Source organism: Heptranchias perlo, chromosome 31 (genome assembly GCF_035084215.1).
Source record: "Heptranchias perlo isolate sHepPer1 chromosome 31, sHepPer1.hap1, whole genome shotgun sequence".
Classification (NCBI taxonomy): Eukaryota; Metazoa; Chordata; class Chondrichthyes; order Hexanchiformes; family Hexanchidae; genus Heptranchias; species Heptranchias perlo.
The window spans coordinates 35,600,212-35,616,539 of NC_090355.1; the positions used below are offsets into that span (position 1 = coordinate 35,600,212).

At 50.1% G+C, this 16,328-nt stretch overlaps 1 protein-coding gene across 1 annotated transcript; it reads right to left on the reverse strand.

The window, feature by feature from the left end:
* Positions 1–110: 110 nt before the first annotated feature.
* Positions 111–16,276, reverse strand: surf4 (surfeit 4). Its single transcript, XM_067969996.1, has 6 exons — positions 16,140–16,276; positions 6,653–6,839; positions 6,494–6,570; positions 5,374–5,417; positions 4,130–4,316; positions 111–2,646 (listed from the first exon to the last, which is right to left on the reverse strand). Exons 1-6 carry the CDS (start codon positions 16,185–16,187, stop codon positions 2,380–2,382), a joined length of 810 nt encoding a protein of 269 aa, XP_067826097.1. The 5' UTR covers positions 16,188–16,276; the 3' UTR covers positions 111–2,379.
* Positions 16,277–16,328: the final 52 nt, after the last annotated feature.

Below are 16,328 nucleotides of genomic sequence, written 5' to 3' on the forward strand. Positions count from 1 at the left end.
TGCTGCAGTGCATCAGTTAACCCCGCACAGACCAGGAATACACAACCTTCAGGTCAGTACCTCCCCCGCCCGACCTCGCAATTAAAAAAAAATTAGGAAAGTCAACAATGGAAGGGGGAATTCACGGCTTTTATTTCAACAACTAACAAACACCACCTCAATTTTCTGAAGGAAACAAAGGTTCTTGACTTTTCGTACCAACTGTTCCCCACAGGGCAGGAGCTGCGTCTACAACAGTGAGGAGAGCGCGTCTCGGCTCAGCGCTCCAGTCAACTTGTATTCAACGTGTGAAAATAAAACAAAGAGCTCTGTAAACATTTTTCCCCAGCTGACTGCGTTTACTCTTACCCCTCGAAACCCGGGTCAGGCACATCGACTAATACTGACGCAGTCACTACACTGGGTGTCTGAAGAACAAGACTCCATCTTTATTGCCGTATTATACATAAATAATTTCTCCCTCCTCTCTTTCTCTTTCCACTCCCCCCCCCCCCCCCCCCCGAAGGGGAGGACTTCTGGGGATTTCCAGTTCTGTGGGTACTGGCCGCCGAGTCTAAACAGTGGCAGAAGACATCGCAGCCCACCCTGGGGACCCCCCACCACCACCAATATCTCGCCCCGTGTCCACACACACGGCCCTTACCTGCAGTAGTCACTGGGTAGTGATCGGGAGCAGACACTCAGCCTAGGGCTCTTTCCAGAACCTCTGACTGGGTTTTGCAACAGGCAGACTAAACAGTCGGGAACTTCAGAGAACAGATTTTTAGATTTCTGATTCTCTTTGTGCTGGACTGGTTATTAAAACTCCAGCAGAATAGCAAAAACTCAAGTCGAGGTGAAGACTGGAGAGAAATGGTTAAAAACAAGAGCAGCCCAGACTTGTCCTGTGTAAATCGGGATAGGCCCGGCCCCAGTGAGATTCATTTCAAAACACATTCAGTGGCAGCGCAGGCGGTAAATTAATACCAATTCCATCATTAACATGATCAGAATCAATCTGTGAACTTCACTTTGAAATGTGACATCCCATTCACGGTCAAGCTGCCTGCCACGTGTTTAAACTCACTCTTTTGGGTAGGGGGCCGGTGAATTTCACCTTATCCATCTCCCGATGAGGCCGACCCTTGCTGGGATACGGGTTCCACGGCCCCGTCACCTCCACTGAAGTGGCTATTCTTTAGGCACAAGCCCAGAGAGTGACTGCAGGCTATTCAACCATGGGGGGCAGGGCAGGGGGGAGGGGTGTTTCACAGCCAAGTCCATTCCGGTCCTCACCCAATGCACACGCACAGATGTAAACGCATGCATGGACCACTGGACAGCGATCAGGAATCCTGGCTGATTGCCCCCTCAGCCCAGGGGGCATCGACTCAATCAGACCATTTATCTCGGCACAGACCAGGAAAATGGAACCCTAGCCCTTCCTGGGCTGCGTGCACACCAACTATAAGGGCAGCCTGCATCGTCCACTCTCAATCCTTTCGCAAGAGGGGCCAGACTTGGTAACGCAGCCTTTGCGAACGCATGACCCCTGACTCCCACTCTACTCTTGGGTTTCCGTCGGTCACAGACTGGGGGGGGGGGGGGGGGAGAGGGAGGAGCTTTGGTTAGCAGGGAGTATGTGAACTGTACATAAAGACCTCAACCCGCACTGGAGGGACCAACAATGCATCAACTTGCAATCGAGACCGCCCAACCCTAAGCCGTTAGTTTGCACACAAAGGCAGACCCAGGGAGGGCGGGTAGGTGGCTTTAAGCAGCAGGAGTACCTCACTTTGGCACAGTTTAGTGTTCTTAGTTAAAAGCTGTTGTTCCAACCCCACTGGAAAACATATCCATTACACTGAAATGTAACCTGCAGTAATTAAATAAGACGTTTCTCGGTTTGACAGCCACAGATTGTGACTCGGGAGGGTGGGAGCATATTCCAATCCCTTCCCTTCGTTCCACTCGGGACGTGAATTTGCAAAGGGTTTACTCTGCACGGTGGCAGAAGCCTGAAATGGGGCTTTACTTCAATCATTTTTATAAAGGGAGGGCCTAATTTCTTCAATATACACAGCCATTATTAAAAGTGTGAACTATAAATTTTTTTTTGGACATTTTAAATTTATTCAGTTTTTTGTTTTATATATATATTATATATATATATGAAAGCCAAAAATAAGGCTGTGTTTTATGAAGTTACCAATCTGAGCAGGTACGGCAACACATGCCCTGAATTTGCGAACGCATTGAAATCTGGGTAAAATTACACAAACTGTACAAAAGGGTGTTTATCGGGGTGGGAGGAGGAGGGAGGGAGGGGAGGGAGGGGGGGAAGGGAGGAGGGAGGGAGGAAGGAGGAGGGGTGCTGCAGTTTGGGGGACATTAAAACAATCACCACTCTTTCTTCTTCTCGTCCATGGAGACACCGCCAGGGCCCAGGGCCACCACGAGCAGCAGCCCCCCGATCACGGACATACTCTGGAAGAAGTCGTACTTGAGGAAGTCGTGCATGGGCTTGTAGGGAGGCACCGTCCAGAAGGCATTGAAGTACAGGTTGAGGCTGAAGAGCCAGATGACCAGGGTCAGAGCCGCCAGCTTGGTTTTGAAGCCGATCGCCACCAGGACGATTAGAGCCGTTCCCACCACGTTCTGGATAATCTGCGTGGAGGGAATCGCCACACGCACTCCGCATCAGCACGGGATCAATAAGCAACTTTAATATACTCACTCGCTTAGCCATTAACCTTCCCCCACCCCCCACGAGTCTAGCAGTGAGTGCCAGTCGGCTATTCGGCCACATGGGGCAACACATCCAACATAGAACGTACAGCAAAGAAACAGGCCATTCGGCCCAACTGGTCCATGCTGGTGTTTATGCTCCACACGAGCCTCCTCCCTCCCTACTTCATCTCACCCTATCAGCATATCCTTCTATTCCTTTCTCCCTCATGTGTTTATCCAGCTTCCCCTTAAATCCATCTACACTATTCACCTCAACTACTCCTTGTGGGAGCGAGTTCCACATTCTCACCGCTCTCTGGGTAAAGAAGTTTCTCCTGAATTCCCTATTGGATTTATTAGTGACTGTCTTATATTTATGGCCACAAGTGGAAACATCTTTGTGTCTATCCTATCAAACCCTTTCTGCAGTCACGCATTGTTTCCAGCACTGAGATCACAAGAGAGAAACCAGAGTGATTTCCCCCCCGCCAGCGCAGGGACACAGAGTCTCACTGCAGAGCACCCCCTTTCAACATCAGCCGAGAACAGCAAACTCGGCAAAAGTTATGCTCTTTAGATAAGACTTTTGTCACCTCCAGACTCAACTATTCCATACTGTCCTGGTCTGACTCTCATCTTCCATCCTCTGTAAACCTCAGCTCATCCAAACTCGCAGCAAGACCCGTTCACCCCCTGCATTGGCTCCCGGTCCAGCAATGCCTCGATTTTAAATTCTCATCCTTGTGTGCAAATCCCCCCATGGCCTCCCCCCTCCCTATCTCTAACCTCCTCCAGCCCTACACCCCTCCGAGATCTCTACACTCCTCCAATTCTGGCCTCTTGCGTATCCCCGATTTTAATCGCTCCACCATTGGCGGCCGTGCCTTCAGCTGCCTGGGCCCTAAGCTCTGGAATTCCCCCCTAAACCTCTCTACCTCTCCTTCAAGACGCTCCTTAAAACCTAACTCTTTGACCAAGCCCGTCCTAATATCTCCTTACGTGGCTCAATGTCAAACTGTGTTTTAAAACACTCCTGTGAACCGCCTTAGGATGTTTTACTACGTTAAAGGCGCTATATAAATGCAAGTTGCTGTTGTCCAGAGATGTTTTCAGCAGCTGCTTGGGTAGGGTCGGAAGTAAATTTTCATTCAGCAACTCCCATTGATACAGCGCCTTTAATGTAGTAAAACGTCCCGAGGCGCTTCACAGGAGCGTAAATCAGACAAAATTTGACACCGAGCCACATAAGGAGATAGTGGGACAGGTGACCAAAAGCTTGGTCAAAGGTAGGTTAAGGAGCGACTTAGAGAGATAGAGAGGCGGAGAGGTTTAGGGAGGGAATTCCAGAGCTCGCGTGCCCTAGTTCTAAGTTCCTACGGCCTCCTGCGAGGTGGGGGGAGCACGGATTCCTCAGACTTACCAAGAAGAAGCTGGCATCAAAGTGCAGCAAAGTCATGAACATCAGGATGAGCAGCACGCGGCCCCCCAGCTGCATGTACTGTTTCGGCGAGCTCTCGCTGATGGTGGGGACGCCAGCAAACATGCTTTTGCCTTCTGACCGGGACTCGGCAAGCAACAGCAGCAAGCCACCCCCTAGGGCGAGGTTCCTAACCAGAGCAGAGAGGGACAGAACATTAACACGCAGCCCTGGCTGATTAGAAAGTACTGACGCCTGCAGTTCATTTTTCTTTTGTGCCTCTCTTGCAACCCTGAAAGCTCCGACTCTTTTTTGACCAGTGGTTTATTCATTCTGGGGATGTGGACGTCACTGGCAAGACCGGCATTCATTGCCTGTCCCTCGTTGCCGAGAAGGTGGCGGTGAGCCGCCTTCTTGAGCCACATAGCAGTTTGAATGGCCACTTCAGAGGGCAGTTAAGAGTCGACCACTTTGGTGTGGGGACTGGAGTCACATATAGGCCCAGACCGGGTAAGGACGGCAGGTTTCCTTCCCTAAAGGACGTTAGTGAACCAGTTGGGATTTTACGACAATCCGACAGCTTCACGGTCACTTTTACTGATCCCAGCTTTTTATTCCCTGATTTCTTTTAAACTGAATTCAAATTCTAAAACTGCCCACGGTGGGATTTGAACTCACGTTCTCTGGATTATTAGTCCAGTAACAATCACAACACGACCAGACTCTAGCCTAGGTACACTCCCTCAGAGGTCACGCGTCCTCCAGTAACCAAGCCCCGATAGCTTTCCATCACGTGAGCCCAGGCAACGTACTGGCCGGACATTCGACCGGAGAGTGGGGGGTCTGATCCTGCCCCATCCAATATCTACACCCGACAGAAGACACTGGACAGTGATCAGGTTCCCAGTTTGGTAGAATTTCCCCTTCCTAATCCAGAGACACGGAGATCATCGTAGGTCCCCTAAAGTCACCCCAGCAGAGGCCAGGGACGGAACCTGGGCTCGCCCTGCTCTGTGTGGGGCTCAGTGTCCCAACTAACGATCATTTAAGTGGAATAAAAAGGCAAATAAGCTTTATTAAAGCTGCAATACTGCAGGTTCCTCGCACAGCCATCCCTGCACTCCCACAGCTCTCCCCCCTGAACCCCACCCACCCTGATCCCTCTCCCCACTCCTGACAGTCGCGATCAGGGAGTGGGGGGGGGGGGGACAGGGCACGCAGCCGCGATCGGGGGGCAAGACACGCACCTCATCAGGAACTTCAGATCCCATAAAATACTGTAGGCGACGGTCTGGAACCAAAGAAACAGAGCAGTTAGTGCCCATCAACCTGTGCTGCACAGCCCTCACACTGGGTACAGAGGGACATTGCACAGGGAGCAACTCACGTTGAAGGTAGGTTCCCCCAGTGGGTAATGGGTGGGGGGGGGTCACAAAGTTAGCAAAAGATTCTGAAGACTCCCTCCCAAGTCAATGGAAAGTTTGCAATTTCCTAATTTTTTATAATTAAGTGGGGGCTGTGTCCGGGATCGAAGGTGGGCAATGGAGATGAGGTGCAGATCAGCCACAATCTAATTCAATGATGGAACAGGCTCGAGGGGCTGAATGGCCTCCTCCTGTTCCCAATCCGTCATATGTTGCCAGGGGGAGGGATGGGGTGATTGGAGGCACTGAACTGAAGTGAAGACCCCCCCCCCATCGAATAGGAACAAGCCTTCGCTTACTTGTTTCATGGTAGACGCCTCAAAGCAGTAACACTGACTCAAACTGTGTAACAGTGCAATGCAGGAGCAGGTGAGAGACTGTGGGACGGGGAAACTGGGCCCGGGGTGGGGGGGGGGGGGGAGTCGGGGCCCCGGGACGGGAGCGACTGCTGGGGGTCTGTGTTTGTAAAAGGTGAATAAAACTCAGGAAAGACAGAGCAATGCAAACCACAGCTCTGTTGAAGTAATAGCAATAAACGGTATAGACCTCACGCCCAAACAGGAGATTGCTGGAGGAGAGGGGGCACCTTCATTTCCGACGGGCTATTCAACTGTGGGGGCATTAGAACTAAGTCCAATTGTGCCCTCACCTGGCGTCTATGTGCGCTTCCCAGCAGAAATCAATGGATTGCGATAAGGAGTGGGATTCTGGGCTGATTATTTCCCATACTGGCCCACGGGCATCGAGGCCAGCCTCTAATGACCCGGACAGACTGGGGAACATCCTGGTCTCAAACCAGGCTGCCGTTTTTCCCCTGGACACAGCAGATTATGAGATGGGGCCCCACAGAGTCCAGACTCCAGCTACAGACCTCCTGTGGTTCAAGTTAATATCCACTAAGAGCAGTGAACAAAATCCTACACCCATCACCCTCGTTGCTTACCTGTAATGCTATAATTCCAAACAGTCCAAAGCAGGCATACTGTACAAAATTTCTACTTAATATCAGGATGCATCCCCCTGTAGAATAGGAAACAAAAAAAATTATGTTCAACCTTGATGTAGATGGTAGAGATTAAAAGGAGAGTTGACAGACACTCACCTAATTGCCCTAAGAGATTAATCAGCACAAAGCAGGTAGCCAAGAAATAGCCGCAATTCCAGGTGACCTCGATGTAATCCCACTGTTCGTTCCACTGGAACCACATGCGAATACCGTCCTCCAGGAAGGTGCTTATGAGGCAGAGGCGAGCCAGGTGAGGCAAATACTGTTTGGTCATTCGCAGAAACTGAAAATTTAAAAAAAAACGAGGGTCAGAGCAAAGAAACACGCAGAGCTTTAACTCAAGAGCACAGCAGAGTCGTCACACCAGCACCGGTGCCAACACACTGCATGTAAAATCACACATACTGACACACTAATGATGTGATTCACTGCATATCCAATAATCTATATTCACCCCCTTCATATTGATCCCATCAGTGACAGGCCTGCGCTGTACCCGTGTTACACAGTGACAGGCCTGCGCTGTACCCGTGTTACACAGCGACAGGCCTGCGCTGTACCCGTGTTACACAGTGACAGGCCTGCGCTGTACCCGTGTTACACAGTGACAGGCCTGCGCTGTACCCGTGTTACACAGTGACAGGCCTGCGCTGTACCCGTGTTACACAGTGACAGGCCTGCGCTGTACCCGTGTTACACAGTGACAGGCCTGCGCTGTACCCGTGTTACACAGCGACAGGCCTGCGCTGTACCCCCGTGTTACACAGCGACAGGCCTGCGCTGTACCCGTGTTACACAGCGACAGGCCTGCGCTGTACCCGTGTTACACAGCGACAGGCCTGCGCTGTACCCGTGTTACACAGCGACAGGCCTGCGCTGTACCCGTGTTACACAGTGACAGGCCTGCGCTGTACCCGTGTTACACAGTGACAGGCCTGCGCTGTACCCGTGTTACACAGTGACAGGCCTGCGCTGTACCCGTGTTACACAGTGACAGGCCTGCGCTGTACCCCCGTGTTATACAGTGACAGGCCTGCGCTGTACCCGTGTTACACAGTGACAGGCCTGCGCTGTACCCGTGTTACACAGTGACAGACCTGCGCTGTACCCGTGTTACACAGTGACAGACCTGCGCTGTACCCGTGTTACACAGTGACAGGCCTGCGCTGTACCCCCGTGTTATACAGTGACAGGCCTGCGCTGTACCCGTGTTACACAGTGACAGGCCTGCGCTGTACCCGTGTTACACAGTGACAGGCCTGCGCTGTACCCGTGTTACACAGTGACAGGCCTGTACCCACCAGTCCTGTGCCCCAATAACGGACACGGTCGCTGACATGTGATCTCAATACTTATATCGGCTCCGTGTGCACACGTGAACTTTAACCTTTTGTGCGTTTGTTGGTAAAATGGAGAGACAAAGAGCAGAGTGTGGGAGTGATTTTTGATCGTTGAGTGTTTTACTTCCTTGGTCACTGAAAGGTGGGAGATGTTTGTTAAGTGAATATCCACGTGGGTGCAGTACTTTTACCCGGTACTGTGCTAAAATTAGTGCATGTGCTAAATCAGTGTCACCATAACCACACCTCTGTCCGGTCAGTGATTTCTATTGGAAGACACTGGGGCAGTCCAAAATTGGAAGCTACAAAGCCCCCACTCCAAGCTCGAATTTCCTACATTACAACAAGTGACTACACTTCACAAATACTTCATTGGCTGTAAAGCGCTTTGGGACGTCCTGAGGTTATGAAAGGAAAGTCATAAATGCAAGTTCGTTCTTTTTCTGTCAAACATCACCGGGATTCAGTCTGGTCCTGGGCCAGAGTTCCTGATCACGACATCCGGCAGAAAGCTTCAGGCAAGTAATAGAAACCAGTCAGTGGGAGTGACTCGACACTGCTTTCTACTGAGCACCCCATAACCTCAGTGAGGTGGAACAGGGCCAAGAATTTAAATCAAACTTTTAAGTCTTAACAATACAAATCCAAAGTCTAGCTTCCACTTCATCAATTCCTACTCACAGAGACAACACAAACCCACCTGAGAGCAAAGCAACATGTTTAAAGCATTCCCATACCTCCTTTCCCACTGCAGCCCTTTCAAGGGGAAACAGAATCTTGAATGCTGGACTTTATTAACAGAGGCAGAGAGTACAAAAGCAAGGAAGTCATTCTAAACCTTTATAAAACACTGGTTTGGTTCGGCCTCAGCTGGAGTATTGTGTTCAATTCTGGGCACCACACTTTAGGAAGGACGTCAAAGCCTTGGAGAGGGTGCAGAGGAGATTTACTAAAATAGTCCCTGTGATGAGGGACTTCAGTTATGTGGAGAGACTGGAGAAGCTGGGGTTGTTCTCCTTAGAATGCCTCATGAACTGTTTTGATAGAGTAAATAAGGAGAAACTGTTTCCAGTGGCAGAAGGGTCGGTAACCAGAGGACACAGATTTAAGGTGGAAGCAGATTCAATAGTAACTTTCAAAAGGGAATTGGATAAATACTTGAAGGGAAAAAATTTACAGGACTATGGGAAAGTGCAGGGGAATGGGATTAATTGGAGAGCTCTTTCAAAGAGCCAGCACAGGCACGATGGGACGAATGGCCGCTCCTGTGCTGCACCTACTATGAATATAAAATATTACATCCCAATAAAATGAATCAAATCAAAAAATAAATTCACGGCAAAACAACGATCATATTGAGCACCGAAAGATCCCAAAATGCACACTCCTACCAAAATAGACCAGTGTTCAACCACAATTGAAAATGACACAGGAACAGAGCTATTGAAATACCAACTAACTGAGCAAAAAAAGCAGCTGATGATGACATGGATGTGTCACACTGGTTGTCTCAAGATCGGATCTGGAACACTTTAATTGGAGAGTCTCAACACTACAAACCAGTATCAAGCTACAGAGAGGCAGGATTGCAGCAACATGGCCCCCACTGAGTGCAGCATCCATTTATCCATGCACAGCACTGTTCAACATCCCAACGTGCTTCTGAACGCGTACAGAATCGTGCAGTCACCGAACAGGCTGGGGAATTCTATACTGGTTAGAGCCGCTGGGATTAAATGCACCGTGCAGACCTGGGAGGTCCCTGGTCTGTGCCCACGTTAACTCTCAATCAGGGTAGCAATGGGTGGGGGGAGGTTAGAGAGACAAAGAAAACACTGCCCCCGGTAACTGTCCCCGCACGAACGCCAGGAGAGACAGCAACAGTCTCACCAACAACGCTTTAACATAGTAAAACATCCCACAGGAGCATTGTTGGACAAAATTTGACACCGAGCCACATAAGGAGATATGAGGACAGATGACCAAAGGCTTGGTCAAAGAGGTGGGTTTTAAGAAGCTTCTTAAAGGAGGAGAGAGAGGCGGAGAGATTTAGGGAGGGAATTCCAGAGCTTAGGGCCTAGGCAGCTGAAGGCACGGCCGCCAATGGTGTAGTCCCATACCGCCTATCCCACTGCAGGCCTTTCAAGGGCATCTGCGTAAAAGCAGACATGAGAAACAGTCAGACAACAGGACATGTGCAAAGAGGAACGGCAAACCCCGCCCACAAACTCCACACGCTGTAACATTCATCACACATCCACCTCATGATAATGTTGTCACCGGACTCAGTGTATACCAGCACTAAGATATTATAGTAGAGGGGGAATAAATATGATACACCAAGAGTTGAGAGGCAGAGGCAGTGGTAAGGAGAGAGGGAGGGAGGGGCAGAGGGCGAGCGGGTCGGAAAGGGAGAGAAATCAGACAGTTTGCACTCCTGCCCCTCATTGAATGATACAGCTCAGACAGAGGCCATTTGGCCCTTCGTTCCTGTGCCGGCACTTTGAAAGAGCTATGCAATTACTCCCACTCCCCCACCCTTCCCAAAAAAAACCCTCCTACCCACTGATTCCCGCTGGAGAGTACGTGCGCATACGCGTGAATGCCAGACGAGGACGGATGCCCCTTCCCCACCCTCTCATGTATGAAGAATGGGCACTCGGGAAGAGGTGGGTGGGGAGGGGTCAGCCAGGACAGCACTGAAGCCGGAGTCAGTTCCTCAGGGGGGCAGAAAGGATAACAAAAAGAAATTCTAAAACCTTCATTCTTTTTAACTCCAGAAAAACTTTTTGTTCGGGCAGGGCACAGGGAGAATTGGTCCACTTTTTCTTGGTTGAAACAAGCTCTCTCCCACATTCGTAACCGTTCTCGATGCCTGAAGACCCTGTGCGACTAACAGCCCATCACAAGGGGGAAGGTATTGCAGAGCTCTGGTCTGTTCCATGGTTGCACAATGCTCTGGCAGTAAAGCACCACACTAATCTAATCACAGCCTCGGCCAGCTCAACAGTGTTTCATGTGAGTGACACACTCCTCCATAAAGCTCTGCTGGGTTAGTTCACGGATGATGAAGTGTGTGGTTAACTCCACAATGTGCACACGCTGAGAACCAAAACCCACAGGGCAAACTGACAGGACAGACAACAGACAGAGAAGCACAAGGTTAGAGAACCGGGACCACCAGGAAAGTTCATTTATCATCAAGATGTTTCCACTTGTGGGATGTCCAAAACTAGGGGCCATAAATATAAGATAGTCACTAATAAATCCAATAGGGAATTCAGGAGAAACTTCTTTACCCAGAGAGTGGTGAGAATGTGGAACTCACTCCCACGAGGAGTAGTTGAGGTGAATAGTGTAGATGGATTTAAGGGGAAGCTGGATAAACACATGAGGGAGAGAGGAATAGAAGGAGATGCTGATAGGGTGAGATGAAGTAAGGAAGGAGGAGGCTCGTGTGGAGTATCCACACCGGCACAGACCAGTTGGGCCGAATGGCCTGTTTCTGTGTTGTAAATTCTATGTAATCACTTTATAATAGTTAGCTCAGCGATTTATACAGATTAACCCCACTTGTTGGCCAACAAACAGCCTGGAGAAGGTTTGTGCAAATATCGGTATCTCTGCGTTATGAAGAAGGAGGTTCATGTTTGGTCATTTTCAGCTACAAAGCAAGACAAGCAACTGGCCCCAGCGATCTCTGCTACGGAGGGAGAAAATCAGCCAGAGTTCGACTGACCGCTATCCAGTGACCACTGCTAGGCTGTGTGTGTGGTGGGGGGGGGGGGGGGGGAACGAGGACTGTACTTGTCGGCAATGCCTCACATAGTCGAGGTGCCCGTCGACATTCGACGAATGGCCCTGTGGAGGAGAGAGCAAAGAGCGACTGTTGCCGGGGAAATCAGGCACCAGCAAGAGGCAGGGCCTTGAGGAGAGGAGGGCTTCTGAAAAAGGACAGCAAATCACTGCTCGGTCAGGCAGCTTTTAAACAACAGTTACAATTTTGAGCACAGCAAGGTCCACAAACTGCAATGTGATAATGACCAGAAAATCTGTTTTCAGTGATGTTGGTTGAGGGATAAATATTGGCCCCAGGACATCAGGGAGAACTCTCCTACTCTTCTTGAAATAATGGCCATGGGATCTTTCACGTCCACCTGAGGGCAGTTTACCGTCTCATCCGAAAGATGGCCCCTCCGACAGTGCAGCCCTCCCTCAGTACTGACCCTCCGACAGTGCAGCACTCCCTCAGTACTGACCCTCCGACAGTGCAGCGCTCCCTCAGCACTGACCCTCCGACAGTGCAGCGCTCCCTCAGCACTGACCCTCCGACAGTGCAGCGCTCCCTCAGTACTGACCCTCCGACAGTGCAGCGCTCCCTCAGTACTGACCCTCCGTCAGTGCAGCGCTCCCTCAGCACTGACCCTCCGACAGTGCAGCGCTCCCTCAGTACTGCACTGGGCGTCGGCCTGGATTGTGAGCTCAGTCGCTGGAGTGGGTAGAAAGCAGTGAGTGCTCTGGGGTGACTCCTGTCACCTATGTATTAGACAGAAGTGCTTTGATGAACCGGTTCTGTTGGCTTTGGCTGCTGGTGCTTCAGATCATCTTCCATTTAAACTGTGGGAGCAGATTCCAAAACCACCACCCGAAACGCGCACACACCCGCCGCACACGCACAACACACACACACACACACACCCCGTCAGTTGTTCACAAACAGCAAAGTGACAACTTTCCTTTGTGGTGAGAGGCCTTCCTGGACCTTAGGGTTGCAGTTGTGGGGTGTGAGCAGACCAGTCAGAGGACAACACTAGGAACATAGGAATTGCTCAATGAAAGAAGACCAATGTCCATCTTTTTCATCTTCTACAATCCTCACTGCTCATCATAGAATCATAGCAAATTACAGCACAGGAGGCCGCCATTCGGCCCATCGTGTCCGTGCCAGTCGAAAAAGAGCTATCCAGCCTAATCCCACTTTCCAACACTTGGTCCGTGGCCCTGTGGGTTTCGGCACTTCAGGTGAACATCCAGGTACTTTTTAAATGAGTTGAGGATTTCTGCCTCTCCCACCCTTTCAGGCAGTGAGTTCCAGACCCCCACCACCCTCTGGCTGAAAAAATTTCTCCTCCGCTCCCCTCTAATCCTTCTACTAATTATTTTAAATCTATGCCCCTGGTCACTGACCACTCTGCTAAGGGAAATAGGTCCTTCCTATCCACTCTATCTAGACCCGTCATAATTTTATTTATCTAAATTAAATCTCTCCTCAGCCTCTTTTGTTCCAAAGAAAACAACCCCAGCCTATCCAATCTTTTCAAAATTCGGCAGCCCTGGCAACATCCTCGTAAATCTCCTCTGTAGCCTCTCCAGTGCAATCACATCTTTTTTGTAATGTGACCAGAACTGTACGCAGTACTCCAGCTGTGGCCTAACTAGTGTTTCATGCAGTTCTAGCATAACCTCCCTGCTCTTATATTCTATGCCTCGGCTAATAAAAGAAAGTATCCCATGTGCCTTTTAAACCACCTTATCTACCTGTCCTGCGACCTTCAGGGATCTGTGGACATGCACTCCAAGGTCCCTCTGTTTCTCTACACATCTCAGTATCCTCCCATTTATTGTGTATTCCCTTGCCTTATTTGCCCTCCCCAAATGCATTAACTCTCATTTCTCTGGATTGAATTCCATGTGTCACTTTTCTGCCCACCTGACCAGACCATTGATATCTTCCTGCAGTCTACAGCTTTCCTCCTCACTATCAACACAGCCAATTTTTGTATCATCTGCAAACTCTGATCAAGCCCCCCACATTTAAGTCCAAATCATTAATGTATAACACAAAAAGCAAGGGACTTGCAGAACCCCACTGGAAACTGCGTCACAAAAACACCCGTCGACCATTACCCTTTGCTTCCTGCCACTTTCCCTTGGATCCCATGGGCTTTTACTTTTTTGACCAGTCTGCCATGTGGGACCTTGTCAAAAGCCTTGCTAAAATCCATGTAGACTACATCAAACTCGCTACCTCTATCGACCCTCCTTGTTACCTCCTCAAAAAATTCAATCAAGTTAGTCAGACATGACCTTCCCGTAACAAATCCGTGCTGACTATCCTTAATTACTCCGTGCCTTTCTAATTGACAATTTATGCTGTCCCTCAGAATCGATTCCAATAATTTGCCCACTACCGAGGTTAGACTGACTGGCCTGTAAGTATTCGGTCTATCTCTTTCTCCCTTTTTAAACAACGGTACAATGTTAGCAGCCCTCCAATATCACGCCTGTATCCAGGGAGGATTGGGAAATGATGGTCAGAGCCTCCGCTATTTGCTCCCTTGCTTGTCTTAACAGCCTGGGATACATTTCATCTGGGCCTGGCGATTTATCTACTTTCAAAGAGGCTAAACCCTTTAATACTTCCTCTCTCACTATGTTTATCCCATCCAATATTTCACACTCCTCCTCCTCCTCCTCCTCCTCAACTACAATCTCTGCCTCGTCCCTCTCTTTTGTGAAGACAGATGCAAAGTATTCATCAAGAACCGTACCCACATCTTCCACCCCCACACACAGGTTACCTTTTGGTCTTTAATAGGCCCTACCCTATCCTAGTTATCCACTTGTGCTTTATGTATTTATAAAACATTTTTGGGTTTTCTTCACCAGTGCTTTTTTCAGGTCCTCTCTTTGCTTTCCTAATTTCCTTTTTAACGCTTATACTGGGCACATTCACACGAACACTACGACAAAGTGCCCTGGGGCGGAAAAAAAGCAGCTACCGGGCAGTATTAGGGCTGCAGGTCTCGAATCAGAGCTCTCCTGGCCTCATGCCTCAGTTAACACCAGCAAGTAAACAGGTCAGCTTCCAGCAGAGTGAAGCAGACTAGGGAAAATTGACAATGCAACCAAGAGCCCTGAATCGCACAGAATGTTACCGCAGAGAAACGGGCCATTCGGCCCATCGAGTCTGCGCTGGTAGTTTCTCTCCGCGTGAACCATCTCGTCAGATTCCACTCTCTCCAGTTCGGAGAGGTTACACCTATCAAGGAGGACTGAACAGGCTGAGCTCTTTTCTCTAGATAAGAGAGGGCCGAGGGGTGACCTGATAGAGGTCTCTAGGATTATGAAAGGGTAGATGTAGAGAAGATGTTTCCACTAATGGGGGAGACCAGAACTAGGGGCCATAAATAAATCCAATGGGGAATTCAGGAGAAACTTCTTTACCCAGAGAATGGTGAGAATGTGGAACTCGCTCCCACAAGGAGTAGTTGAGGCGAATAGCATAGACGCATTTAAGGAGAAGCTGGATAAACACGAGGGAGAAAGGAATAGAAGGATATGCTGATAGGGTGAGATGAAGTAGGGAGGGAGGAGGCTCATGTGGAGCATAAACACCGGCATGGATCTGTTGGGCTAAATGGCCTGTTTGTGCTGCACATTCTTATGTAATCCTTAACTGGTCATTCAGCTTTGTGGGATCTTGCTGTGCACAACATGGCTGCTACATTTGGTCCACACAGCAACAGTCGCTGCACATCGAGACGTTACTGGGAGCCGTAACAAGGCGCTGTGTAAATATATCTGTCCAACGCTCAGTATAGCGGAGAGATGTAAACTGAGTCCACGGCACTGCTACTGGTGGGAGGGCATAATTGCGGCGTGACATGTTTACATAGGGGTTCCCAATGTAAAAGTGGAGATAGGAATTTACAACTGGAAAAGTTGACAGAAAGGACAGGTGGACAGAAGACATTTAATACAAGATGTAAAATATAGATTCTATATAAATACAGGGTATCGCGGGCACAATCTGAGCCTCACCCCTCACAAGGCAGCACTGAGACAATTAAAAAACTGATATAGATAAACTCTGGAGCTTTTTTCAAATAAAAAAAGGGCATCTTTTCCCCATTAGAAACATTTGAGGGAAATTTGATTTGAGATTTTAAAAAAATTTAATTAATTTGCAGCGGAAACAAGTAAAAGCCAAACTGAGGCTGGGGACAGGAGGTGGGGGCGAGCCCGGGGGTCGGAGCTGGGGGCGAGGCCGGGGACCTCGGGCCGGGGGTCGGAGGTGGGGGCGAGGCCGGGGATCTTGGGCCGGGGGTCGGAGGTGGGGGCGAGGCCGGGGGTCAGGGGCCGAGCCCGGGGGTAGAAGCTGGGGGCGAGGCCGGGGCTGGGGCCGAGGGGCCGGGGCCGGGGAGCTGGTCCCCGGCGCCAGGTTGGGGAGGGGGCCGTACCTGGTCGGCGATGTCCTCGGCCGCGCTCATGATGTCGGTGTGGCCCATGGTCCCGGTCCCGATCCCCGAGCTCCGCTCCGCTCGGCTCCCCGCCGGAAGTGACTGTCCCGCTCCCGCCCCGGCCGCCGGGGGAGGGGCCGCGCTTCCCACAACACACCGCGCCGCCACGCAACGCCACGTCGAGGCGGG